We start from the raw sequence: 25,957 nt of genomic DNA, 5'->3' as shown, positions 1-25,957 counted from the left end.
TGGGAGGGTTGTTTTCTATCAGCCTAGGTGCAGAGTGAGACCCTGTCTAGAATAAGGCAAAATAACAATTAACTAATAAAAAAACAAAACCCCTTCATGTTTATAACCCTGTCTTCTTGCTTCCTCCTGCCCACTGTCTGACGCTGGCAGCCATTGATCTTCTAGTTCTTGAGTCTTCCTGAGTGCTGGGCATGTCAGGTTTGAAAGTTGTATCAGGTTGTTTCTGTGGTCACTACAGTGAGCTTCCTGAAATCCAACTGAATAGGAAGAACAAATTTATTTAGGGTCCCTTTAGGAGATCCAGGGGCATGACTGCTAGCTGCACAGACACCACAGGCAAGAGGGTGGGAGCAGTGACCACAGCTGAAGATGGGAGGGCTGGATGTTGCCCTTGTAACAGTTTTTCTTTTTGTTTGGCCTGCAAGCTTATGAGGGCAGGGCATCTGATCCCCAGGACTGAAGTTACTGCTGGTTCTGAGCTGTGCAGTGAGTGCTGGTAATCTAACCCAGGTCCTCAGCAGAGCAATACTTTTGCGTAGATTCTGGGGAGTCAAACTGAGGTCCTCACACTGGAGACAGATGCTTTACCCACTGAGCCATCCCCAAAGCCTGGTGATTGGCTTTCCGGTTAGCACAATACCCTGAGAAGTTAACCCAAGTGTGACAATATGCTTTTTTTGTTGTTGTTGATTGAGTAGTAGTTCACAGTTTAACTGTGAGCTCATGGAAAGACACAGTGATAGTCTAGATCTGGACCATGACAAGTAAAGCAGCTGTGCGCATCCATAGGTGGCTTTCTGTGCAGATGTGAATTTTCATTTCTTGGAGGTGAGTGCCCCAGAGTACAGTTTTTTTTTGGCAACTGCATGTGTAGGTTTTTTTTTTAACTAATTTAATATAGGTGGGGTGGGTGTACCTGTGATCCTGAGTGGGGCAGAGTGATCAGGAGTACAAGCTCATGCTCAGCTAGAGAGTGAATTTGAGCCCAAATTGGATTCCATCTGCAGCAACAAAGCAGACCAGAGATGGCCACACTCCCTCGGGTGTCTCGCCCTCATTCACCAGCAATGTGAGAAATTCCGCATGCTTGATTGCACTGCACGCCTTTCCCCTCGCTCAACTCTTCTGATAATGCAGTATTGTGCCATGCTTTTAGTTTATGTTTCCTTTGGGTTGTGGTGTTGAATGCCTTTTTGGTTTTGCCATAGGGTTGGTCTGTTTTTAGACAGAATCTGTGTCCTAGAACTGACTGTCCAAGAACTCTGTTGATCAAACTGGCCTCAAACTCACAGATCTTCCTGCCTCTGCCTCCTAGTGCCTGGATTAAAGGTGTGTCCACTAAACCCGGCTTTGCTTTTGTTTTTTGAGATTGGCTAGCCTCAACTCTCCTGAGATTACAGCTCAGTGTCAATCATTTTTATCCCTTACTCTCAAATTTTGCCGACTCGTTTGTTTAAAACCAGTCTCAGAGCCGGGCGGTGGTGGCGCACGCCTTTAATCCCAGCACTTGGGAGGCAGAGGCAGGCGGATCTCTGTGAGTTCGAGACCAGCCTGGTCTACAAGGGCTAGTTCCAGGACAGGCTCCAAAACCACAGAGAAACCCTGTCTCGAAAAAAAAAAAAAACTAAAAAAAAAAAAAAAAAAAAAAAAAAAAACCAGTCTCAGGTAGTTCAGGGTGGCCTCGAACTTACTATGAAGTCAAGATTGGCCCTAAATTGCCTATTCTCTACCTTGAAGTGACGTTCAGACTTTAAGACTATTCTGGTTGCTGAAGAGGAGTGACAGGTGCCTAGAAGTGACAAGCATGAGGCTGGGAACTCTAGTGAACAATTAGTGGCGCCCTAGCCCTGGCCTAAGGTGAGGGGGACACTGAAGCTTCCTTCTTAGAATTCCAGAGTCCTGCCCACTAGGAGAGTAGAGGGCTCCGTTCCTGCTCAGTGTCATCTTGAAGGTGCCGTTGACTCCAGGATGCAGTGTGTCTGGCTTCAGTGTCACCTTGGTTGTTACTGTCTCAAAAGTGATCACCCTCTAGGAGAGAGTGGCACCAGGGTTCCTTCCCTGTGTCCTGCTGCTTTATCTGCCCTCATGTTCACCTCCTCATGGTCCCCCAGTGTCCTCTGCCTCAGAGATGGTGACTAAAGCAGATGTCACCCAGTGATTACTGATGTCGGGCGTCCTCCTCAGGGAAAGGATCCCTTGGTCTTTACCGATGGCTGACGCTGTGATCAAGTCTCTAGTGCAGAGTGCCTTGCCTGCACTGTCCGATTGTGGCGTCACCGTCAGCGGCTGTGTGGGAGACGACTGTCAGTACCTAGTCCTCATCGGCCTCTGCCGCAACTTCCTGACTGGCTTTTGGTGGGAACAGAGTGTGATGTCTTGATAATATCTCGTAAGTGTGGAAGGTAGTGTGCCTGCTTGTGTGTCCCCTTGGTGAACTTTGATTCTTAAAAATAGATGCTGAAGCAGGAAAGAACATTCCAGTTCATGCTTTCTAGCTTGTGTTTTTTATGGTTGTGTGCTCGAGCATGTGTGTGGCAGGTCAGAAGAGTGTCTTGGTGTCTGTTCAGGCCTTCCACCTTCGTGTGATCTGTGAAGCTTGAACTCTGGTCTCCAGGTGCAGCAAGCACCTTTACATGCTGAGCCATATGGCCAGCTCCATTTAGTTACTCTTCCACCCAGACACTGATGGGGGCTTCTGTCCCTGCAGTGCTGCACCCTCCTCTCTCACAGAGATGACTCCTGGGAAAACCAGTTTCCCTCTGAGTGGGTGTCAAGGTTATCTAGTACTCTTCTGCAAGTAGGGAAGAATCTTACTTCTTTACGGCTCCAATTCGAGGTCTTGTACACTTGTGAATCCTAGCGGTCCATCATAAAATCAAATCTTTGCAATCAGCCCCTGCTGTTTATCAAAAGAATGAGCCAAGGCGGGTCCTTGGGAACTAGGGGAACAAGACCAACCACTGCTTGTTTCTTTAAAGCAAACAAAAAGTAAAAACTTTGCCCAGCAGCATTGTTGGATCTTTACTGACAGTGCTGTTGTAACTTCAGACTTTTCACTTATTTTCATATTTGAGACAGGGTCTTATTAGGTAGCCCAGACTGGCTTGGAATTCCTGAGCCTCCAGCTTTAGATTCCTGGGTGCTAGGATTACTGGTGTATGCTACCATACCTGTGTTCCACTATTTCAAACTCAGTCTCTTTCCCCCTCACCCCTGAGGGTAAACCAGGCTGGCCTCTAACTCACTGTGTTGTTGGGTTGACCTTGAACATCTGATCTTCCTGTCTGTCTCCCAAGTCTTGGCATTTAAAGTCAGGCATCACTGCTCTGGTTTTGATGCAGATGTGTGGGTAGAACCCAGGGCTTCTGTGTACTAGGCAACAACAACACTATAATAGCAGTGTCCACTATTAAGTCAAATACATAAAAGATCTTTGTAAAATGTCAGAGTGTAGAAGTGAGCTTCTCCAGATGCCTCATGGGGCAGAAGCATGTGAGTGGGGACAGCTCCCTCACAAAAGGTGCACTTCTGAAAGTCCAGGAAGTGAGCCCATCTGTAGCTCAGCGGTGTCTGGAACCTTGGTGGCTGTGGGAGCCTTCCCTAGACAGAATACCTTATGGACCATAGTCTATGTCCTCAGGTCTGAGAAAGGATGCTTTTCCCAATGATGGCCATGAGATTTTACAGTAATGGAGTCACTTCTCTCCCTTGGTCTGCTAGGGGAGCAGCTCTTGGCTGGCATCTCTGGGCGAGCCCCGTGCACAGACAGGCCTGTATGGACATATGCCCCATCAGTTCTTCAATGTCCTGTTCTTCCCATTGAGGGCCACCATCATTGCCAGCTATCCACTGTGCCACAGATGCAAAACACTTAGCCCACATAATTCCTCTCTTCAGGTAGACTTCAAGGCTTCTAGACAGCCAACCTCAAGGAAGAAAGTAGGCAGCATTGTGCCTGAGGCCACCTAGAAACTGGGCCATTGCCACTTGAGCTCACTGAAGTTTTGGTTTTTCGAGACAGGGTTTCTCTGTGGCTTTGGAGCCTGTCCTGGAACTAGCTCTGTAGACCAGGCTGGTCTCAAACTCAAAGAGATCCGCCTGCCTCTGCCTCCCAAGTGCTGGGATTAAAGGCATGCGCCACCATCGTCCGGCTTTGTATTCATAGTTTTCTGTGCATCCGCTTGGGTGCACTCTGGCTTTGGTGTGCCACCGTGGGTCTCCTTGGCCAGCCTGCTAACCACTGCTTCTCAGCAAGGTTGAGCTGTCCTCAATCGAATGGACAGGGCCATACCAAGTGTGCTGGTGTGCTGGTTCTGTCAGCACCAAGCTTAGTAAACAGCAATGGGCTGGGAGAGGGCCCAACAGGTAAAGTACCTGCTACATAGGCATGTTCAGATCCCCAGCACCCGTGTAAAGGCAGGTATGGCAGTGCCTGTTACTCTGGTGCTAGGGAAAGGAGGACAGGCAGGTGGATCCTGGCCACCTAGTCTTGCCACCCTAAGAACACCAGGTTCAGTGGGAGGCCAGCAGAAAAAGACATCTCTCAACAATCTTTTGTTTGGCCTGCCCACACTCATACACATGCACATGTCTACACAGTCAGCTTTTCTTGATCAGTCAGAGACTGGGGGGCAGGTTCCCCTGCCATTTGCTGTGGGTCCACCCCTTTTCCTGATGGAAGTCAGATAAAAGATATAGATAGAAAGTTGCCTTTTTGGTTTTTTTTTTTTTGGTTTTTGTTTGTTTGTTTGTTTTTTGGTGTGTGTGTGTGTGTGTGAGAGAGAGAGAGAGAAGGGGGGGGGAGAGAGAGAAAGGGTTTCTCTGTAGCTTTGAAGCCTGAAGCCTTGAACTCAGAGATCCTCCTCTTTCTGGGATTGAAGGCACACACCACCACTGCCTAACAGTCTTCAGTATTTTTAGAAAGACTTCCACCACACACACTGACGCCCTTTGCCTGGAGTTGGAAAACTGGAAAGACCTGGAGGGAATGCCTACTTGGGTTCTGTCTTGTGTCCATGGCCCGTTTTTCCCTAGGTGGCATGGTTTGTAATGAGAGGTCCCCTACCGCTTCTATCAGTAACCTCTTGCTTCAGGTCTTAGTGTACCAGTCAAAGTTCATAGGCTGCACTAGGCTACCTAAGGTGGGTTTTAGTGTGATTTAATACAACAAAAACAAGCTCTTTGGGATATAGTTTCTGTACCTTTCTGCTTAAAGTTTAAAGTTGGGTAACTCCTAGTACATTTCCTAAGTTGAGTAGCCTACCACCGTGGAATATTCAAATGTTTTTATCATCTCTTAAAGCTCAAGTCCATTAGCAGTCACTCCCCATTCCCTCTCTGCCCAGCCCAGCTCAGCCACTCATCTCCTTTCTGCATCTATAGATTTGCTGTCTGGGCTTTGCAGATAATGCAACTGAGTGTGGCTGGTTCTCTGATCGTTTGGAATGTTTTTACAGCTCTTCCCTGCTCCCCTATGTATCGGGCCTTCCTTTGTAGCATACTCTCCACTTGTCCTGCAGGCATCCTCTCGTTCATGCATGGCGTGGGCTGTTTGCATTTCTTTACTGTTGTGAATAGCTCTGTTGTGCACATTGGTGTGCTAGCGGTGGTGTTCCCGCTCATAGAATAGATAAGGGAGTCAGATGACTGAGGAACTTGGCCTTGGCCACTGGTGAATAAAGCTGGTAGGTAACTTCCTGGTGTTAGAAAGGTGGGGCCAACAGATAAACACTGACCCCCCCCCTCCACCCTTAGCCAAGGTAGCCCAACACGGGGTGTTTCTGTTTTGGTTTTGTTTGTTTAGCAAATTAATGATATAAGCCAATAATTTGGGAAGTTGATCCTATGTCCCACCCTATTGTGAGGCTAACCACTAGTTCAGCATCTTAGAGAAGGTATTGGACTAAGTAAATATAAGGTATGGCTAGTCCCTCTGCAGGGAAAACATCCACAATCTAACAGACTTGGATCCAGGTGAACTCTGTCTCAGGGATGTGCAGTGATTTCCATTGTTGAAAATGGTGTTTGAGATCTTTCTTTCTTTTTTTTCTTTTTGTTGTTGTTGAAACAGGGTTTCTTTGTAGTGCTGGCTGTCCCGGACTTCTGTAGACCAGGCTGGGCTTGAATTCACAGAGGTCTACCTGCCTATACCTCCCAAGTGCTGAGATTAAAGATAAGTGCCTGCATGCCTAGCCGAGAAATCTTCCTCCTCCTAGATGTCTTTTCCCCCCCCACTCTGGCTGGCCTATAATTCAGAGATCCGCTTGCCTCTGCACTGCCTGTACCTATGCTAGGATAAGGGTGTGCTTTAACCCACCCCCTCCTCCCCGTCTCTTGGCTTCTAATTCTGGTTTCAGGGACGGGGGAGTTTGGTTGCTCCTTTTTGGTTTTTCGAGCCAGAGTTTTCTCTGTGTCTGTGTAGCCCTGCCTGTCTTGAAACTCTGTAGACCAGACTGGCCTCTAATTCACAGAGATCTGCCTGCCTCTGCCTCTGCCTCTTGAGTGCTGGGATTAAATGTATGCACCATCCTGCCTGACTATTTTACTCTTTTCTTTTTTTGTATTTTTTTTATTGATATTTATTGGGCTCTACATTTTTCTCTGCTCCCCTCCCTGCCTCTCCCCTTCCACCTACAATCCTCCCCCAAGGTCCCCATGCTCCCAATTTACTCAGGAGATCTTGTCTTTTTCTACTTTGTACTTCCCATGTAGATTATATCTATGTAAGTCTCTCTTAGAGTCCTCATTGTTAAGTTCTCTGGGATTGTGGTTTTTAGGCTGGCTTTCTTTGCTTTATGTTTAAAAACTACCTATGAGTGAGTACATATGATAATTATCTTTCTTTGTCTGGGTTATTTCACTCAAAATGTTTTCTAACTCTATCCATTTTCCAGCAAAATTCAAGATGTCGTTATTTTTTTCTGCTATGTAGTACTCCATTGTGTAAATGTACCACATTTTCCTTATCCATTCTTGTGATCAAGGGGCATTTAGGTTGTTTCCAGGTTCTGGCTATGACCAACAAAGCTGCTATGAACATAGTTGAGCACATGTCCTAGTGGCACAGTTGAGCATCCTTTGGGTATATACCCCAAAGTGGTATTACTGGGTCTTGAGGAAGGTTGTTTCCTAATTTTCTGAGAAATCGCCACACTGACATCCACAGGGATTGTACCAGCTTGCATTCCCACCAGCAATGCAGAAGTGTTCCCTTTTCCCCAAAACCTCTCTAGTTTAAGTTGTCATCAGTGTTTTTGATCTTGGCCATTCTTACAGGTGTAAGATGGAATCTCAGAGTTGTTTTGATTTGCATTTCTTTGATGACTAAGGATGTTGAACATTTCCTTAAGTGTCTTTCAGCCATTTTAGATTCCTCTGTTGAGAGTTCTCTGTTTAGGTCTGTACTTCATTTTTTTTTATTGGATTATGTGATCTTTCAGTGTCCAATTTCTTGAGTTCTTTGTATATTTTGGAGATCAGACCTCTATCTGATGTGGGGTCAGTGAAGATCTTTTCCCATTCTGTAGGCTGTCATTTTGTCTTGTTGACTGTGTCCTTTGCTTTACAGAAGCTTTTCAGTTTCAGGAGGTCCCATTTATTGTTTCTCTCAGTGTCTGTCCTGCTGGGGTTTAGGAAGTGGTTCCCTGTGCAAATGCGTTCAAGTGTATTTCCCACTTTCTCTTCTATAAGGTTCAGTGTGGCTGTCTTTATGTTGAGGTCTTTGGTCCATTTGGATTTGAGTTTTGTGCATGGTAATAGATATGGGTCTATTTTTATTCTTCTACATGTTGGTATCCAGTTATGCCAGCACCACTAGTTAAATGTGCTTTCTTTTTTCCATTTGATATTTTTTGTTTCTTTATCAAAGATCAGGTGTTTGAAGATGTGTGGATTGATATCCGAGTCTTCTATTCGGTTCCATTGGTCCTCCTGTCTGTTCTTATGCCAATACCAGGCTGTTTTCAGTACTGTAGCTCTGTAGTAGAGTTTGAAGTCCAGGATTGTGATGCCCCCAGAAGTTCTTTTATTGTACAGGATTGTTTTGGCTATCCTGGGTTTTTTGCTTTTCCATATGAAGTTGAGTACCGTTCTTTCAGGGTCTGAAGAATTTTGCTGTAATTTTGATGGGCATTACATTTGAATCTGTTTTTTACTCTTTTAAACGGAGTTTCACTGTGTAATGATGACTGGCTTCAGACTTGCAACAGTCCTCTGCCTCGGCCTCCTGGTGCCGACTGTAGGTGTGAGCCCCGCACCCAGCCTGAACAGAAGTTGTTTTGTCTGCCTCTGTAGCACTGGTTTCCTCCAGTTGACTGGGTTTGAATTCCTGGCTGTGATGTCCCAGATCCTTCTTGTGCCCGCTGCTGGCTCTGCTTTAGCAAGCTACACTTGCACTTAGGAAACCTTCCACCTCTGCCCTGCCCTCAAAGCCAGTAATGACCCTTGCTCTAGAGAGAGTTTGGTGCTCACAGCAGGGAACACCAGGCCGTCCCCCAGATGACCTGATCTCCTACTGGCCTCTGGACCTGGCTGGGATCCTCCCTCCTCTTCACTGAGAAGGGGGTGGAGTTTCCCACAGTTTTAATTTAGTCTTATTGGATTTTATTGCTCCTGGCATTATTAAGTAGCAGGATCCTGGGTCTTTGACCTGTGTCTGCTGAAGTGCCAGCTTGGGTTAGCACATAGGGGCTCCTGTGACAGTTCCCAAAACTCGAATCTGGTCCTTTCTGCGTCTTCGAGGCTATTGAAGCCAGTCCTCATCACCACTGACAGCAAGAGCCAATTGAACTTACTATGTATACCAGTATGCCCTCAAATTTACAGGGATCCTCTCGCTTCTAGTGCCACTACATCTGTGTGTGTGTGTGTGTGTGTGTGTGTGTGTGTGTGTGTGTGTGTGTGTGTGTGTGTTGGAGGGCTGGTATGTAGAGTCCAGCTTGACACTTTAACACTCTTTGGGCTAGCTAGCCATTGAGCTGCACGGGTCCTCATGTCTCTGCCTCCCCAGTACACCACCATGCCCTGCTTTGTTCATGGGTGCCGTTGGGGAGAGGTTCTCGTGCTTGAATTAAGGATGTGTTTGTATGCACAGGAGTGCAGGTGCCCTCAGGTCAGAGGAGGGCATCAGATCCCCTGGAGGTAGAGTTCCAGGCCAGTTGCGAGTCAGATGTGGGTGCTGGGACCTGATACAGAAACTCTTCACTGCTGAGCCACCTCTCCAGCTCTAGCCTTTTTTAAGATTGGGTCTCACTATGTGACTTTGGCTAGCCTAGAACTCTATGTAAACCAGGATGTTTACATATGTCACAAGAGATCCACCTGCCTCTGCATCTTGAGTGCTAGGACAAGAGGTGTGTGTTACCACACCTGGCAGCTGTGAACCGATCACTTTTCCACGTTCCAAGTGATGTGATTACAGGTGTATACATACACCTTGCCCAGTTTGTGTTGCTGAAAATCTACCCAGGCTTTGTGCATTCCGGGTATCCCCTGAGCTACACACTCATGATGCTCTTCCTGCCTAGAAAGTTTATCGTGGTAGATGCCATGGGGTTTCTTGAAGGAGGATCCTTGCTTTGTGCCACAGATACTGACATTCTGGGTCCCAGGTCTCTCTGCCCAACTTGGTTGGCTGTGTTCTGGGTGCTTGTTGTGTATAAAATCTCTGCCTCCTCTAAGAGCCGGCAGTGTCACCTGTACCCTTTGTTGCCAGGCACATCTGGGCAGGATGCCGCTCTGCGAGTCTTCTGCAGCATAGTACGCACCTCCTGGTTCCATCCCTCTGGCTTGTTCTGCAGTGGTGGCAGCCACTGTGTTTTGATCCTTGAAATGAAAGCTTGCTGCTTTGGAAAAGAAGCAAATATGATTTGTATCATATGGGTAAAAGTGCCATGACTGAACTGTAAAGAGCTTAGGATCATGCTTTGATTTTACTCATATTCCATTGGTTCTCACACTTTTAGCAAAAAATGGGTGTGTCCAGTTCTAGCTTACGTCCAGTGTGTTAATGCATATTGCCTTTCCGGTCAGGCAGACATGATGAAACCATGTGCTTACCTAGACACACAAATGCTCCTTAACTTAAATAATTGCAAACAGAGCTACATTTATCAATTCAACTCACTGAATGTAGCAACAGCATGGTTCTTTCCCCTTGTGTCTGCAAGCTGTGGTTCAGTGGTTAGCCTGCGCCCCCTTTGCAGTGTCATGTTTCTTGGCCCTGTTTGAGTAAGGGTGGGCCAGTGAGATGCCTCAGTGCATAAAGACATTTGCTGTCAAGCTTGACAACCTAGGTTGGAACCCCAGGAGAACAGGCATCCACAAATTTTCCTCTGACCTCTCCACACTTGTCACAGCAGACATGCACACCCACAATATATAAATAAACCAACAAATAAAAGTAATGAGTGTGTTTTGAAGTCCTGCCAGCAGCAGAGGGTATTTAAAGACACGCTTTCATGATTCTGCTTTGGCATCTGAGTTTGCACATAGGGTGTGAGCTGTATTTATAGTGCCAGCAGCCATGGCTCTAGATGATGAGACTTTCCATCCCCCCTGCTGTCCTGTGAGTCTTGGGAACATGGGAGCCCATGTATCCCTTACAGCATTCAGTGTCATGTCCCTGTTAGAAGTACATGCACCTGTGTCTGTGGGTGGATGGGTGGTTGACTGGGAGATGTATTGTCCCTGTATGTGTTCTTCTTCTCTGATTCCAGCTGACACAGAAGATGTGTGCATCGTGGAGAGATTGTTTTCAAGCAGCTTGGTAGCCATCGTCAGCCTCAAAGCTCCCAGGAAACTGAAAGTTTGCCACTTCAAGAAGGGAACTGAAATATGCAACTACAGCTACTCCAACACGATACTGGCTGTGAAGCTGAACAGGCAGGTGCGTGGCACCTCGTACTAGTAAGCAGCTCAGTTGGGAGAGAACCCAAGTCCTAGGTACCGTCCCAAGCACAGCGTAAAACCGGCTTAAGTGTAATCTGTACACCTGTAATCTGAGCACTCTGAGAGATAGAGACAGGAAGATCAGGAGTATGAGAGCCTATCTCAATATGAGTAGGGCTGGGAAAATGTCTCAGAGAGGTCTTGCTGCATAAGTACAATGACCTGAGCCTGAATCCCCAGCATAAAAACCCAGGCTGGCCATGGGTACCTCTAACCCTAGCATTGTAGTGGGCGGAGGTGTGTTCCTCCCATGTCTCACTCTGTTGGGCTTTTGACTCTTCATCATTATCATTTCTAGGTTCCTGAATGTCTTTTCTTTGGGTTTTTGAGGCAGGGTGTCTATGTAGCCCTGGCTGTCCTGTAACTTGCTATGTAGACCAGACTGGCCCTGAATTCACAATGATCCATCTGCCTCTGCCTCCAACTCCAGAACACACTTGCTCAGGCAGACCATTAGCTCCATTCTCAGCATCTTTGATCCAGTAGTCCTAAGCATGACACTGCTTTGCCCCAGCCCACTCCATTTGTCCTCAGGACACTAGTCTTATTGTCGGTTACTGTCTCCCTGGATGCGGGTCCAGGGATAGCATCAGCTTTTTATGCAGTGCCTTCTTTTGCTTTTATAAACGATACTTTTAAAGAGTATCTTCCATCTTTTCCTTCTGTGATATATATTTTTCCCCAAACCAACAGAACAAGCCCCTTGTGTGGAGCATTTGCTGTGTGTGTTTCCTGAGAGTCTTGGCCACAGTTTGCATACAGTAGCCACTGCAGAAGAGCCTCCAGTGTTTTCTGTGTGGAGCAGCAGTCAGATTCCAGAGGCTGCATTGTTTTTAAAGCAGTTAACCAGACATGTGCGTCCTGGTTACCTGATTGAACTGGGAGTTGGCCCCATCCATCAGTTAGTTCAGCTGGGAAGTTATGGGATATAATACTTTTCAAGTTTAAAGCATAGCAGATTCGTTCTCCAATATAGCTGATGTGAAGTGTGTGCCAAGTCCCTCACAGAAATCAGTCCCAGCAGTAGCATCTAGAAGCTCCAGTGTCCTCTCTTTAAAATCAGGACTGAGTTCAGTCCCACCACCCACATCATGTGGCTCAGAGCCACCTGTAACTCTAGCTCCAGGGGGATCTCACACCCTTTTTCCGCCTCCTCAGGAACTAGCACACACAGTACACATGCATACATGCACATACAAAAGAGCTAAGAGTTTACAACAAAATAATCAGTCTGTGCACACAGTAACGTTTCATACTTTTCATGATCCCCGTGCTCTTAGTTGTATTTTACCCATGCCTCATTCATAGGTTTTGGGGGTTTGTAGGTTTTTGTTGTTGTTTTTTTTTGTTTTTTGTGCTACTCAGGGTGGACCTCACACATGAGAGGCAAGTACTTTTACTGCTAAGCTACATCTCCAGCCCCTTTTTACTTATTTTGTAATGGGGCCTCAAACTTGCCGTGCTCCTGCCTCAGTCTCTGCAGTAGGTAGATGATGGGCCTGTGTACTTGACTGGGCTCACCATGTTGTTAGGTTTGTGTGTGTGTGTGTCTGTACACTTGCCTTCTACCTTATTTGAGGCAGGGTGTCTTGCTTGCCTCTGTGTACACCAGGCTGCTAATGATCTTCCAGGGAATTCCCATTTCCACCTTCCATCTTGCCGTAATGGCACTGCCGCATCCGGCGTTATGTGGGCCCTAGGGGGTCCGAACGGCTGTCCCTCACACTCACACAGTAACTGCTATTATCTCCTCAGCCCTCACCTGTTGTGAGTTTTTTATCTGTCCTGTCAACTGCCAGCCAGCTCCCAAATCAAAACACAGAGATTTCTTATTAATTATGAAAGCTCAGTCGATAGCTTAGGCTTGTTTCTGACTAGCTCTTATAACTTAAATTAACCCATATCTTTTAATCTACATTCTTTATGTAGTTACCTTTACCCTGTACTGCACATGCTGTTTCCTCTCTGTCTTGCGATTCCGCCTTTCTTCTCCCAGAGTTCTGTCTGCCTGGAAGTCCTCCTCTTGAATGTTCAGTTCTTTAGTATAGCAGTCTCAATAATACATTTGCACACCATGGACAGGAATAGTCTGTAACACTCACCCTAGATTTCTGAGCAGTTTGCCTTTACAGATCTCCCCCATCACCCAAGCACATAGTACTGAATTAAGTCACCTTGTTAGAATCCGCAGTACTCTTGTCATATGTAGTTATGGGAGCTGATGAGAATGGGCCTATAACCTGATCGGCACACACTTGAGCTCTGTACGCAGCCCACATCGTGTCCTAGAAGTGGAGAGTATCTTGATCCAGGAGTCAGCTCAGTTGGAACTTGGCACATGATGCCCCAGTCTTCCTTCATGCTTGGTGGTCTTTGTTTTCACTGTTTCTAGAGGCTCATTGTGTGTCTGGAGGAGTCACTCTATATACACAACATCCGGGACATGAAGGTACTTCATACCATCCGAGAGACACCTCCAAACCCTGCAGGTAAGCCATTGCTCAGGAGATCCTGAGCTGGTGAGATGGCTCGACAGGTAAAGGCACTTGTCGCCAGGCCTGACCACGTCAGTTTGATTCCTAGAATCCATGAAATGGGAGGAGAAAACCAACTCCTGCAGCTTGCCCTCTGACCTTCCACCTGCACTGTAGCATGCATATCACCAGCCACACGCACGCACATACAAACAAACCAAAAATAAACAAGTAGAATTTTTTTTTAATTTTATATGTATTGGTGTTTTGCCTGCATGTATGTCTGGTGAGGTTATCGGGTTCCCTGGAACTGGAGTCACAGCTGGAGTCACAGCTGCCCTGTGAGTACTAGGAATTGAACCTGAATCCTCTGAAAAAGCGATCAGTACTCTTAAACTCAGAGCCATATCTCTAGCCCCCTATAATTTATTTTTTAAAAAAAGGAAGGTCCTTGTTTTGGGGGGGCCTTTTAAAGATAACTGCAGGCCAGTGGGTTGGCTCAGCAAGTAAATGGGCACTTACTGCTAAGTCTGAGCACCTGAGTGCCGCTTCTAGAACACACGTGGTGGAAGGAGAGAACAACTCTTTTAAGTTGTGCTCTGACTCACACACCTTGGCACACACGCATGCACACTCAATAAACAAATGTACTAAAGATGGCCATAGGTGGGAATTTCCTCTCTGGTCCGCACACATGAGGCAAGTATAAAATGTGGTAGGTGTGAACTGAACAGCCTTTCCCCTGGTCCAGTCCTACTGAGCCTCCATCCCAGCGGGGCCCTCTTGTGAATGTGTGAGCCCAGTGGTCGTCGGATCTGTATTAACCCAGCCTGCTGGTCATCCCTAACCAAAGTCATTTCATCTCTGAGTGACGCTGGCAGGCAGTGTGGCCTGGGACGCAGAACTTGTGAGTGTGCAGACAAGGTTTAGCTGCTACTTTTTATTGTTTTGTTTTGTTTTTTTCAGAATTATGAACTCCGCTCTGACACTAAACAGTATCCTAAACTCAGTTGTCATGTGTTTCCACAGGCTTGTGTGCACTGTCAATAAACAACGACAATTGCTACTTGGCATACCCAGGGAGTGCGACCATCGGAGAGGTGCAGGTCTTCGACACCATTAACTTGGTGAGGTCCTTGTGAGGCTCTGATGGATGTGTTTTGTTGGGAAGACATGCAGTGCACCCTTGGCCCAGCAGCATGGCTTTCCCTGGTGCTCTCCTTAGGTGGCAGAGCGGATCTGGCTAAGCTGCCTGTGTCTCACCAGCGCTCAGTGCTGAGCTCCAAGGCGTGCTCGTTGCAGTCTGAGCAGTGTTTCCACAGCCTGCCTGACATGGGGCTGCCGCTACTCAGGTTGATACTAGGAATGGTGTTCTTACAGCCGTTCCCACCTGATGACCCAGTGGAGCCTGGGGACAAGGCTCTTGTGTAATAGTCGTGTTTTCTTGGTTTCCCTTTTACAGAGAGCTGCAAACATGATCCCGGCTCATGACAGTCCCTTAGCAGCCCTGGCTTTTGACGCAAGTGGGACCAAGCTTGCCACTGCTTCTGAGAAGGTATGGCTGAGGGAAACCTGGTTCCACAGTCTCCACAAACCTTGCTCATTCTGGTCACGTGGTCCAAGTTCCAAGCAGGTTTTTCTATTGCCCAATGCACAGAAAAACACAAAGAGCCCACTGTGATGCATACCACAGTGTAAATTATCCACAATGTTAGCCTTCCACCCTGCGAGAATGGGCCAAGGGAAGCAACCTCTATGGAAGACAAATGGATTAGTTAGTGTTGAGTAAGCTCGGTCACTTTGAACCTGTCCCATGGCCAAAAAAGCTGCTCATACGGTAGCTAGGAGAAGAGAGGGGGAACTGGCACCCCATGTTCCCTTTAAGGACATGCTAACAGATTAGATGAACTTGCTCTCGGCCTTATCTCTTGAAGCTTCCACCGCCACACATTAGTGCCACTGGCTGGGGACCTTGAAACTGTAGCAGTGTGCCACTGTTTGACATACTGCAGGGGCCAGTGAAATGTTTCCACAAGTATGTATGTTGGTGTTTATGAACATGTTCATATATGCACAGGTGCATGTACATATGTAGAGAAGGCTGACATAGGACCTGAGTTCAATTTCTGAAGCATGATAGGAGAGAACTGACTCCTGCAGGCTGTCATCTGGCTCATGAGCACTATGCTGCATGCACCCACAAAAGTACACACACATTACCAAATTAAAAAAAAAAGCAAATGCTTGTTTGTGGCATAAAATAGGAAAGCATCGGACGTGGTAGTGACTCAAGAAGCAGGTAGGTCTCTGGATTCAGAGCCAGTCTGACCTACATATGAGTCCCAAGCTAACCAGAGACATAGTAGGACCTTGTCTCAAAAACAGCAATGCCACAAATCCCACTCAGAGGCACAAACAGGTAGATCTCTGAGGCCACCTGGTCTACCAGTCAAGTTCCAGGACAGCCAAGGCTATTAACAGAGAAACCCGGTCTTAAATCCACATATACAAAACAACAACAAAAAACATTTACAATTACAATGGCTGTAATATTTTTAAACATCACTGTATTGAAACATTGATGTTGTCTCTTGCATATTGGAGGTAATGGTGTGTTTAAGTCATGTAAATCCCAAGTATGTGTGTTTAATTATTAGCATAAGTATTCCAATAAAGGCTATATGGGTGGAGGCGTGGTGCTTTAGTATACTCCAAATGGCTTCAAGGCTGCTTGTGTCTGGATCGGTAGACTGACTTTAAGCAGTGAGCAAGGATAGGATGTAATGTGGTCTGTGACAGCAAGGGTGTGCTACCCCAGGCCTGGAGCTCAGAGAGGAGGCCAGACCCCCCTTCCGCCAAGCCAAGCTGCTCCTGGAAATAGCCAGTACGGCTTGTTCGCATGTGGAGCTGTGTGAAAAAGCAGGAAGGGCGTTTTTTTTGTTATGTTTTTGGTCTGCTAAAATTCTGTTTTCAGGCTGGAGAGATGGCTCAGTGGTTAAGAGCATTGCCTGCTCTTCCTAAAGGTCCTGAGTTCAATTCCCAGCAACCACATGGTGGCTCACAACCATCTGGAATGAGGTCTGGCGCCCTCTTCTGGCCTGCAGGCATACAGACAGAACATTGTATAAATAAATAAATATTTAAAAAAAAAAAAAATTCTGTTTTCTTCCCCCCCTTTTCCTCTCTCTGACCCAGGGGACTGTGATCAGGGTATTTTCCATTCCAGAGGGACAAAAGCTGTTCGAGTTCCGAAGAGGAGTGAAGAGGTGAGTACACAGGTTCCAGGATGCTTACATAGCGTCCCTGTGGGTTGCAGTCTCTGAAGACAAGCAGCTCAGTCACAGCGCCCTCCTGAACTGGTCTTGGAAGGGCAGGATAAAGCATCACAGTGAAAGCGGCTTGGCTTCACATCTGTGAGCCTGCCTGAACCAGAGGAGGACTATGTAGCAGTCTCCCCCAGCCTGGGCTGTACAGTAATGGCTCTGTCTGCAGCACTTCAGAAGAGGCACAGCCCAGATGCTAGTGTCCTTCCGGGACTGTGCCTTTGTCTTCTTCATACACACCTAGATGATTCTCCTGTGTCCAGTGTCTGCCAGGAGCCTCTCTGCACCCTCATTGTCCCCCACATGCCATCTGTGTGGGACCTGAGTCTAGCCATGGGACCTGGTCCTCCTAGGGTAGACCTGGCATCCCTCACCCATTGGCAAGCACTCAGGCAACAGCTCAGAATGTGCCACTTGCTGCATACACTCCATCAATATGGGGATATTGGAAACACTGGAAGGATTAAGAGGAAATGTGTGTATTTAGGCTGTGGAATGTTAGTGACCTCGGAGGTACTTGCTGGGGGGATGCTCTAAAACATCATCAGCACTGCTGGCTGACCTACCCGGTCAGCCACTACAGCTGCATCCTAATCCGCTGTCCTAGTCAGTGTCTGTTGCTGTGCAGAGACCCCATGATCACAGCGACTCTTACAAAGAAAAGCATTTAAGTGAGGCTGGCTTACAGTTCAGAAGTGTAGTAATAGGAGCGGCGGGGCTGCGTCCCCGTCACCCGGCCGCCCACATAGCTAGCTCTAGGTTATGCCCCGAAATAATTACACGGAAACTGTATTCTTTTAAACACCGATTGGCCCATTACATCTAGCCTTTTCTCGGTTAACTCTCACACCTGGACTAGCCCATTTCTTATAATCTGTGTAGCCCACGAGCTGGCTTACCAGGAATGATCTTAACCTGCGTCTGCCTGGAGTGGGAGAATCATGGCGACTCTCTGACTCAGCTTCTTTCTCCCAGCCTTCCGTTCTGTTTACTCCTCCCAGCTATGTTTTAACCTATGAGGGCCAAGCAGTTTCTTTATTGCTTAACCAATGAAATCAACAGATTGATATATGACACTTCCACATCACAGAAGTTTAATCCATTATTGTCATGGTGGGAAACATGGCAGTGTGCCAACAGACATGGTGCTGGAGAAGGGGCTGAGAGTTCTCCATCTTGATCTGCAGGCTGCAGGAAACTGCCACGCTAGGCATATCTTAAGCATGTGATACCTCAGAGCCTGCCTCCATGGTGACACCCCCTAATTGTACCAGTCCCTATGGGTCAAGCATTCAAACACATGAATCTTTGAGGGCCATTCCTATTCAAACCACCACACCTAAAACTGGTTCCACACAGCCACACAGTTTTGGCTATTTGGAATCGAAATAAAAATAAATTAAAGATGTTTGTTGAAGAATTTTTCTTAGCTGACTGTAGTGGCTCGCATCTTCTGTCCCAGTAACAGGTAGGCAGAGACTGAAGGATCCCAGCACTTGGGAGGACTGAAGACTGAGTTCAAGGACACTAGAACTATATAGTAAGGCCCTGCCTCAAAAGTGGGAGTGCAGAGGGAAGTAGTCTAATCCGAGTACATGCCAGGGACAAAGGGGAGGGAATGATTGCATGATTGCAATGCCCCCCCCCCCAAAAGACAGGGTTTCTCTGTGTAGCACCTGCACTGTGGTATGGTACGCGAGCTGGGAACTGGGCTAGAAACTTAAAAACACACGCGTACAGACAGACATGGGGACACAGGTTATTCTTGATACAAGAATGTCCACTTTATTGTACTCAGGGGAAACTTATATAGGCCTCTGGCCACGCCCCAGCTCTCTGGATCTTTCAGCTGCAGACTCATCAGAACCCACTCCCCTGCCATCAGGGTCTCGTGCTCAGAGCAGAGGAAAACAAGTTGTTTTACAAGAAATTCAGGTCTGGTGGTCTGCAATCCCCAACAGCCCTGGCTGTCCTGGAACTCACTCTGTAGACCAGGCAGGTCTCAAACTCAGAGATCCACCTTCCTCTGCCTCCCAAGTGCTGGGATTAAGGGTGTAAGCCACCACATCCAGCTTGAAGTATGCAGACTGATCTGCATACTGAGTTCCAGGCTAGCCAGGGTTACACAGTGAGACTCATCTCAGAAAGCAAAAATATTGTTCTTACTGGTTTTATCGCAAGAAAGTCCCCCTGTCTTCTGAGGAGGTGGCCAAGAACAGAAAGACTTCTGTACGGCCGAGTGCCTCTGACAAGATTGTCTCAGTTGGCCACAGTTAAAGTTCCTGAGAAGGCACAGCTGTGCTCCCTCACCCCCAGCTGCTGCTAGTGTGTTCTGTGTTGGCAGGCGCAGCTGAGCCCTATCTCACCCTCCCTGTTCCTCAGGTGTGTGAGCATCTGCTCCCTGGCCTTCAGCATGGACAGCATGTTTCTCTCCGCATCCAGCAACACCGAAACTGTGCATATCTTCAAACTTGAGGCCGTAAGGGAAAAGTGAGTTACAGAGACATTTTTTTTTCTTCCCTCTTTTTCTTTCTTCGGTTTTTCAAGGTGGGTTTCTCTATGTAGCCCTGGTTGTTCTGTAACTCACTCTGTAGAACCAGGCTAGCTTTGAACTCAGCAATCTACCTGCCTCTGCCTCCTGAGTGTGGGATTAATGGTGTGTGCCACCACTGCTCAGCTAAAAGCAAGCTTTTCTAACATGGTTTGTTGGGGGTGGGAGACACTGGGAATCAAACTCGGGGTCTCCGCATTGTTGCAGGGATATGCTGCCACTGTGCTAGCAGGGCTCTAATTTTAAGGGTTGATAAGATGGCTCAGTGGGTAAAGGTGTCAAGCCTGACAACCCAAGTCTCATCCCTGGGAACCAGGTGGTGGGAAGAGAGAAATATACTCATGGACATTGTCCTCTGGCTCCACAAGCATACTCGAGCATTTGCACACTCACACAATAAGATTTTGAATTAATTTAAAAATAAACTGTGCAGCTGGGCAGTGGTGGCGCACGCCTTTAATCCCAGCACTTGGGAGGCAGAGGCAGGCGGATCTCTGGGAGTTCGAGGCCAAGCCTGGTCTACAAGAGCTAGTTCCAGGACGGGCACCAAAGCTACAGAGAAACCCTGTCTCGAAAAACCAAAAAAAAAAAAAAAACAGAAAAAAAAATAAACTGTGCACACTCTCTAGAAAGCATGGCACAGAGCCACTCTGCTCTGTGGCACCATTTCTGGGTACAGATGTGGTATGGCTATAGAGTGGGCACGGCATCACCAAGCCCAGCTTCATCATGAGACCTCTGTGCTGGGGTGCCAAGGTATGATCCCAGGAAACAGGGTTTCAAGGTTGTCATGAGTTGCTGTTTGTCCCCACTCCACACCCTCTGTACTGGGGCATCTGGGATCAGCCAGCCCCTGGAGTGAATGTCACAGCTCTGACCTGCTCACAGGTCATCAAGGAGGTGGGTGCTTCCATCTTAAACTTTAAGTCCCTACAACAGAAGTGTGTGGTAGCGACTTGTCTCTTCCTTTCACGAGTGCACATGCTAAAGAAACATATGATGGGAACTTGAATGAGTCTGGTTTGGGGGCTGCTGCTCCAGCGCATGCTCCTGGAGGTATGCTGTCATAGCAACCTGGCAGGGGGAAAACAGGATGCTCTGTGCTTGTGCTATGCACAGCCGATCTTTTGTGAAGTGTGGAGGGTTGGTCAGTGGGTCTAGGACTGTAGGGCTGTCATTCTCAGTGAGGTTCCAGCCTCCCCTGTGTGACGGTGCTTCCTTCTAGACCTCCAGAAGAGCCCACCACCTGGACTGGCTACTTCGGGAAGGTGCTTATGGCATCTACCAGCTACCTGCCCTCACAAGTGACAGAAATGTTCAACCAGGGCAGAGCCTTTGCCACTGTCCGCCTACCATTCTGTGGCCATAAAAACATCTGCTCATTAACCACGTGAGTATAGACTGAGCTTGGGCCCCACCCTCTGCCCTTGCACATCAGGTCCAGGGAGCAGAGCCACGGTGCTTGTTGCCAGGTTGCAGAGGTGTGTGTGACCCTGTCCAACCTGTCCAGGCCTGGGTTCCATCGAGTACTGCCTAGAGCGGGAAGACCTCCAGGCCTGAGACCTGGTGTCTTCTGGCATCCTCGCCACAGAACTTCATTTTGCATTTTGCAGGGTATTTGTGTTGATGAGAAACATTAAGTCAGACAATAGGAAGTAGACACTGTGGAATGGCAGCATCCAGGAGTTGGGACGCTCGTCTGTAAGATGAGTGATATAGCACAGCTCTGGCTCTGGAAATTGACATGTTTTCCGATTCGAATAGCTAAAAGGCTGCAGTTTAGTGCTTTGCTAGAATAAGCACACGCATATTTGAAAGCTTACAGGCTGGGACAAATGGGTCACTGGGACTTGCTGGCTGCCTACATCCAGTTCAGTGGGATAAAGCCCAGTATGGTAGAGTAGACATCTCACACCCTCGTCTGGCTTCCACGGGCGTGTATAGATGAGTGCGTGTATATACACAGGAAAGAGAGAAAATACCCTCTCTTAGTGACCAGAGAAACTGACAGCTACCCTGCTCCAGCACCTGCTCTTTGGGATTCAGTGTGTGCTCACACCCAGGCCACCCTTGGCCTTACCAGCTTCACTCTGAGGAGCCCAGGTACTGCCTTCATCCAGTGCGCTGGTGGGTTTCTTCCTAGCCCGACTGAGATGTAGGTTTAGTGAGACGCCTTTTGTGAAAGGGAAAAAAGTCTTCCTTCTAAAATATGGGCTGCTTTTCTTTAGAATTCAGAAGATCCCACGGTTGCTGGTGGGAGCATCAGATGGCTATTTATACATGTACAACCTGGACCCCCAGGAAGGTGGCGAGTGTGCCCTGATGCGTCAGCACAGGTGAGGCTGATCTGCATGGCAGTCTGCAGCTGCGGGCACTGCGGTAGGTCTGTGCTTTCATCCCCCTAAGGCCAGTCTGCTGGCCTGTGTCATTGACCAGCACCATCTCCCCATTGAAATTTACTTTTCTGGTGCTAAGAGCCTCTACTTTCCCTTGCTGGTACAGGACCGTTCAAAGGCCAGGGAGGAAAGACACCTGAAACTGATGGTCTGTGTGTGATGATTGGGTGGCCCCAGGCCCTTGCTGAGGGTGAGGCTCAGGGTTTACAGTAAGGTGGCCCCACAGGAGCCTGCCACCCCACCTCAGGATGCAAGTGGGAAATTTGCAGTTGGTGATTGAGATGTGTGTGACTTTACCAGACTTCCTGTGTTAAAGTCACTGTGCGGAAATCCCAGGGGGCAGATTCTTGGTGTTGGTGGATGTGTTCTGTCCGGTGGGAGCAGGCGTCTGTGGCACTCCCTCCTTGACTAGCTCCTCAGGTCCCAGCATGTGCTATGCATACTGTGTCCATCTGCCCTCTGGGAACAACTTGTTTGAGACAAATCCTGCTCTGCACACAAGGCTGACCTCACACTTGAGGAATCCTTCTGCTTCAACCTGAGATTTTTGAGGAGCCAGCATACTCGGCTTAGAACAGTGAGCCTGACCCTGTTCATTTGCTGTCTGTAGGCTCGATGGCAGTATGGAGACGACCAGTGAAATTGTAGACTCTGCCTCTCACGACTGCCCCTTAGTAACGCAGACGTACGGCGCAGCAGCTGCCAAAGGTGCCTATGTGCCCTCCTCCCCAACGAGGCTTGGTAAAGGGCAGGACACCAACTTAGAAGGTAACTGAGCAACTGCTTCCACATTCTTGTGTACCGTGTTGTCACCGGAGTTGCCTCTTCCTGCTGAGCTGTGGGACAGAGCTTCCTTCCAAGGCTTGTGAAAGTTAGCTTATAGTCTTCATTTTGGGGGAAAAGGCAGTCATCGTGGCCAGTGACTCTGTCTGTGTGTGAGCCCACCCAACTTCCACCTCTGTAATTAGCATGTCCTTTATGGATCATGGGCAGAGGCCACTAGTGTTGACACCTGAGCTCGCTCAGGCACGCCCCTCTCCATCCCTAAACTCAAGGGGTTTGCTAGCAAGAGAGGTGCTATCTCCCATGTTGGAAGCATCCTTCAGCCATAACACATGATCTGTGTTGTCTCCAGCTAGAGTCCTCTAAAGGCTCATTGGTCACTCATTAAGTTACCACTGTTTACTCTGCAGGACTTGTGTTGTGCTGTGGTGCATGCTGGGAAGTGGGTGATGTCATTTGGCTCTGTCTGAGATTCTAGAGGCCTAAGTTTTCTGACTGGATTGGAAAGGTCTTAGTGTGGCCAAAGCCATAACTGAGGCCATCTCCAGGACGCAGCCTGTCATTGGTGCACAGACAGCATCAGTAACTGGGCAGGTTCTGTGAGGATGGCACACTTATCTCTTTGCAGCCTACACAGAGGACCTGGGTGCCGTGGGGGGCACTTGCCTGGAGGATGAAGCCAGCGCCCTGCGCCTAGATGAAGACAGCGAACATCCTCCCATGATTCTCCGGACTGACTGATCCTGACCTGTGAACTCTGGCCCAGGAGCAGAGGACACTGGCCTGGCAGAGGACTTGTGCATTGCTGCTATGAACTTTGACCTGAATTGAGGGAGAGGATGGCAGAGATTTTAAAGCGAAGAGATTGTAGTTCTAGTTTATCCATACTGTCGAGAAAATACACTGTTTTCACTTCAGTGACTTTAATCCTGCTTATGAATTTTAGCTTTTTATTTTCTCTCACTCTTTTTTTTTTAATTTTTTTTTTCTTGCCAAAATTAACTGGTGAAGTCTGGCGTCTCCTTGCTTTGCATGCGTGATGTGCCAAGCCAGCATAGGAGAGCCACCCCATAGCAAGCAGAGTGGTCAGGTCTCATGGCAGGGCCCGAATGAAGACGGCTCTGTGTGCAGTGATCCTGCAGGGGCAGGGCCCAGCCGCCCACTGAGACAGCCCCACCTGGACCATTTTCCTCCAGTTTATATTCTCTTTCCAGATTGAATCATTCTGGAACTAGCTTTCTCCATGGGGAACTGTTGTGTGGGGTCTTGTTCTCCATGGGGATCTTGAGGGAGAGGCAGTTTCTGCTCTGCACCTTTTCTGGCAATGTGCCGGGGCAGCCTGGAGCCAAGGAAGGCAATCTCATTTGTGTCATTAAATGCTCTGTCTCCTACTGTCCCCGTCCGCTAACTGTGGCTTGGTTTGTTGTTTTAAAGGAGAGTGTAGCTACTCCCGTGCCCAGAAAAGCACAAGGGTATAAGATGCTGCGTCAGCCGCCAGGCATCAGTCTGCGCCTGGAGCTGTGCTGTCTGCCAGGGGCTCCCCTGTCTCCCCTCCCCAGAGTTAGCAGCAACAGGTAGAGAGGCCCCAGGGAGACAGTGGGTCCTCCCCCGGTCCCCCACCCCAGTGATGTGCCTTTTCTTTCTCGGTCTGTGCAGGAATGTGATGTCAGGTTCCAGGTCTGCCCTCGCTTCTGTTTGCTTTTTACTTTTTGGTGGCTTTGGGGGAAGTACAGATTCACATTACAGCCAAGGCTGCCCTAGAACTCAATATATAGCCAGCACTGGCCTCAAATTTAGAGCGGTCCCCCGCCTCAACTTCCTGAGAGCTGGGATCACAGGTACCACTGTGCCTAGCTCCTTTCTCAGCTCTACGGAATGAAAAGTTCAGGTCTCGAATCTGCATTCTAAACGGACCGTAGCAGTTACGAAGTTATGAGTTAAAGAAGGTGTGGGCTGTTACTTCTTCATGAACGTGGCTTTAGGTGCAAGCAGGGAATGAAGAGGATGATGTCGGAGTACCAGGTTCTGCCAGCCTCGTCAGGCTTCTAGACAGGAGGAACTGTAGTAGCGGTCTTGAGTTTAGCCTGGGTAAGTCTGGTAGTGTTTCTGCAGAGTGCAGTGGCTAGACAGACCTGCTGGTGTCTCCTGCCCTTGCTGTTCCCAGGGTGGCTAATCACATGGGTGGGGCACAAGGGCTGTCCACAACTAGATCTGGCTGCTGGCAGTGCTAGGACTGGGGGTGCTGAACTTTAAGCTGTGCGTGGAACCCCAGCCCTGTGGCCTGCCACAGTGGGTTGCTTCTCTAGGACAATAAAACAGGTCTTTGCAGGACCAAGCACAACCAGGGAGTGCCGGCTAGAAGAGCCTGGGAAGCAAGCGCACAGGGCTGGAGCTGGGGCTTCCTGGAACCAAAGAGCGATGTCTGGAATCAAGTGTGACTTACGTGCTGACTCTGGACTTGAACGCTGTGGGTTGGGGCCCAACTCCACCTGCTGAGATTTTTTTTCTTGGAAATTAGTATTCCAGAAACGTGGGATTTATTTCTCCCTTTTGGCCCTCAGGCCTGAGGAGGGGTGTGGACAGGGGCGAGAGCAGCTCTCCGAGGTGGGCACTCTGTCAGGACTCACCTGTCAGAGCCAATTGAGGGACTGAGTCAACTACAATACACACCCAAGTGATTGCTCACCACCAGGCCTCACACAAATGGCCATTTTTAAATTTTCCAAAGTTAAGAGAAAATTTTGGAATCAGGTGTGGTACACACCTGTAATCCCAACAATCAGGAGAGGAGGCAGGAGAAATGCTGTGAGTTTGAAGCCAACCTAAACTATACAGTATGGGCAAGCCTGGCCTACAGAATGAGAACCTGTCTCCAAAAAGAAAAAAAAAAACCAAAGGATGACGGCTTTAAACAAAAAAAAACACTGGGGAATGAGAGTTTAAAATCCCCCAAATTTTTAAGATTTGTATGGATTGGGACCAAAGCTTTTGTATTTTCCAAAACAAAGCAAAAGTTGGAGCCCCTTGTCCTCCCTACACAAATGAGAGCTAGGGGCAGCTCGGGGGCCTTGGACTGGACTGTACGAGAAGAACCCTACCTCACAGGGCTGTTGTGAGGTGTGGGAGGGGAGCCCTAGCACTGGGCCTGGCCAGCAATGGACTCCAATAAACACTAAAACTGAAATGTCTCACAGAGTAAAGTGCATGGTTTTTGTTCTGCTCTGCTCTGCCTACAAAGCTAGGTGGGAGACGAAACACGGTGTTGTGTTTAAGGATGTGTGTGGACGTCTGCCTTGGCCTGTCCTGCTCCTTAGAATAAAGGGGGGAAGTATAGTTATCTTCCCTGGGGGTTGGTGGTGTGAAGACCCCCACACACGCACGCACTGGGCATCAAGCGAACGACGCATTGCAGAGGCCCAGGGTTGCCATCCCCCTGCAACAAATGCCCTGCCCAATCAGGTAGCGCCCCTCCACCTGAAGCTG

At 48.2% G+C, this 25,957-nt stretch overlaps 1 protein-coding gene across 2 annotated transcripts in view; it reads left to right on the top strand.

Moving 5' to 3' along the window:
• Wipi2 (WD repeat domain, phosphoinositide interacting 2) overlaps window positions 1-25,662 on the top strand; it is a 35,714-nt gene extending 10,052 nt beyond the window's left edge. The window contains exons 3-12 of one of the 2 annotated variants that reach the window (XM_075974156.1): window positions 10,716-10,885; window positions 13,340-13,436; window positions 14,451-14,548; window positions 14,884-14,976; window positions 16,617-16,687; window positions 19,127-19,234; window positions 20,521-20,685; window positions 21,524-21,631; window positions 22,302-22,459; window positions 23,103-25,662. In XM_075974156.1, coding sequence (XP_075830271.1) covers window positions 10,716-10,885; window positions 13,340-13,436; window positions 14,451-14,548; window positions 14,884-14,976; window positions 16,617-16,687; window positions 19,127-19,234; window positions 20,521-20,685; window positions 21,524-21,631; window positions 22,302-22,459; window positions 23,103-23,215 — 1,181 coding nt within the window. In that variant the 3' untranslated portion in view covers window positions 23,216-25,662. Of the gene's footprint in view, window positions 1-10,715; window positions 10,886-13,339; window positions 13,437-14,450; window positions 14,549-14,883; window positions 14,977-16,616; window positions 16,688-19,126; window positions 19,235-20,520; window positions 20,686-21,523; window positions 21,632-22,301; window positions 22,460-23,022 lie in introns of both variants that reach the window. The other variant, XM_075974165.1, reaches the window with a different exon arrangement.
• The last annotated feature ends 295 nt before the right edge of the window (window positions 25,663-25,957 follow it).

This window comes from Microtus pennsylvanicus, chromosome 1, assembly GCF_037038515.1.
Source record: "Microtus pennsylvanicus isolate mMicPen1 chromosome 1, mMicPen1.hap1, whole genome shotgun sequence".
Lineage (NCBI taxonomy): Eukaryota > Metazoa > Chordata > Mammalia > Rodentia > Cricetidae > Microtus > Microtus pennsylvanicus.
This window is presented reverse-complemented; position numbering and strand designations above follow the sequence as displayed.